Source organism: Cyclopterus lumpus, chromosome 7, assembly GCF_009769545.1.
Source record: "Cyclopterus lumpus isolate fCycLum1 chromosome 7, fCycLum1.pri, whole genome shotgun sequence".
Lineage (NCBI taxonomy): Eukaryota > Metazoa > Chordata > Actinopteri > Perciformes > Cyclopteridae > Cyclopterus > Cyclopterus lumpus.
The window spans coordinates 25080927-25083426 of record NC_046972.1 but is presented as its reverse complement, the minus strand read 5'-3'; the positions used below and the strand labels follow the sequence as shown (position 1 = coordinate 25083426).

Here is a 2500-nt window from a genome sequence, read left to right as displayed (position 1 = left end):
TTCACCCCACTGAGAGACTCTGTCAGTGTGTGTGTGTGTGTGTGTGTGTGTGTGTGTGTGTGTGTGTGTGTGTGTCAGTAGCCTCAGGAAGTTCCAAAGCTTGGATCTGTCACCAGCTGTCCATTACGGAACACACACACACACACAAACCCAACAGAAGTGTGTGAGTGTGTGTGAGTGTGTGTGTGTGAGTGTGTGTGTGTGTGAGTGTGTGCATAATATATTCTAAACGATCTACATTAAGATTATCATTCCCAATAATCAATACCTGTTCAAATGAACTGTATTTCATTGATGAAGTCATGCATTCAAATCCTCGTCAATAATTTAATAAACTCAAACCACAGGTTCCCAGAGTGATTGACAGGTCGGTTAATACGACGGCACCAGATAAACGAAAGGGTTATGAATAATTTCTGATGCGGCCGCATTTAAAGCTTCCCTAGTATCAATAATTGATACTATTGACGGATAAAAGCTCTCTGTGTGCCGATGACATCATCTGCTACGGCGATGACGTCATCTCCCACGGCGATGACGTCATCTCCCACGGCGATGACGTCATCTCCCACGGCGATGACGTCATCTCCTACGCCTCCGTCTCTCACGCAGTTATCTTTATTTATTTATTTATTTGATATCTATTTTCTGCAGATCTCTTTGTTTATGGAGGAACACAGCTGTTGTTGTCATAAACAAATGAAGCTTAATTTAATTATTTTTGAGATATTTATTAATATATTTATATATATATATATATATATATATATATATATATATATATATATAAATATATATATTAAGATAAGATAAAATAAGATAATCCTTTATTAGTCCGTTAGTGGGGAAATTACAGGACTACGGCAGCATTGCTCACAGTAAACAAGTAGTATAATAACAGTAAACAGAAATAAGATAAAAGAGTAAAAACAAGAAGAATATTATATATACAGACGGAGTAGAAATAGAATAAAGTGGATAAAATATAAAAAGTACTTAAACGTATTAGTATTGCACCAGTGGGTGGGCTGAAGTGCTGTATAATATATATATATATATATATATATATATATATATATATATATATATATATATATATATATTATTTCAGTATTTTATTTTACTATTCAATCCATGTTTCTATTTTTATCAATATGTATTTAATCAAATCCAATTGAGTCATTCATGTATTGATTCTAATGCATCTTTAGTCTTCCATACTCATTGAGTGGTTTATGTATTGATTGCAAAGCAGTGTATCCCCCCCCCCCCCCCCAGGCCTGTCCTCAGATCCTCCCCACCTCCGACATCCTGGTTCCGGCCGGGATGGTTCGTCCAATCACGTTGCGCGCCCGTAACCTCCCCCAGCCGCAGTCGGGCCAGAAGAACTACGAGTGTGTGTTCAGCATCCAGGGAAAAGTGCAGCGCATCCCGGCGGTCCGCTTCAACTCCTCCTGCATCCAGTGCCAGAACACCTCGGTGAGACTACCCAGCATGCACCGCTCACACAGGCAGTGTGTGTTTCATATGTACACACTACCCAGCATGCACCGCTCACACAGGCAGTGTGTGTTTCATATGTACACACTACCCAGCATGCACTGCTCACACAGGCAGTGTGTGTTTCATATGTATAGACTACCCAGCATGCACCGCTCACACAGGCAGTGTGTGTTTCATATGTATAGACTACCCAGCATGCACCGCTCACACAGGCAGTGTGTGTTTCATATGTACACACTACCCAGCATGCACTGCTCACACAGGCAGTGTGTGTTTCATATGTATAGACTACCCAGCATGCACCGCTCACACAGGCAGTGTGTGTTTCATATGTACACACTACCCAGCATGCACCGCTCACACAGGCAGTGTGTGTTTCATATGTACACACTACCCAGCATGCACTGCTCACACAGGCAGTGTGTGTTTCATATGTATAGACTACCCAGCATGCACCGCTCACACAGGCAGTGTGTGTTTCATATGTACACACTACCCAGCATGCACCGCTCACACAGGCAGTGTGTGTTTCATATGTACACACTACCCAGCATGCACCGCTCACACAGGCAGTGTGTGTTTCATATGTACACACTACCCAGCATGCACCGCTCACACAGGCAGTGTGTGTTTCATATGTACACACTACCCAGCATGCACCGCTCACACAGGCAGTGTGTGTTTCATATGTACACACTACCCAGCATGCACTGCTCACACAGGCAGTGTGTGTTTCATATGTACACACTACCCAGCATGCACCGCTCACACACGCAGTGTGTGTTTCATATGTACACACTACCCAGCATGCACCGCTCACACAGGCAGTGTGTGTTTCATATGTACACACTACCCAGCATGCACCGCTCACACAGGCAGTGTGTGTTTCATATGTACACACTACCCAGCATGCACTGCTCACACAGGCAGTGTGTGTTTCATATGTACACACTACCCAGCATGCACCGCTCACACACGCAGTGTGTGTTTCATATGT

The 2500-nt window shown here is 43.1% G+C and overlaps 1 protein-coding gene across 1 annotated transcript in view; it reads left to right on the top strand.

The window, feature by feature from the left end:
• plxna3 (plexin A3) overlaps positions 1-2500 on the top strand; it is an 84501-nt gene that overhangs the window by 54046 nt on the left and 27955 nt on the right. Inside the window, exon 13 of the mRNA XM_034536304.1 lies at positions 1279-1479. Within this exon, the coding sequence (XP_034392195.1) occupies positions 1279-1479 (201 nt within the window). The remainder of the gene's footprint in view (positions 1-1278; positions 1480-2500) is intronic.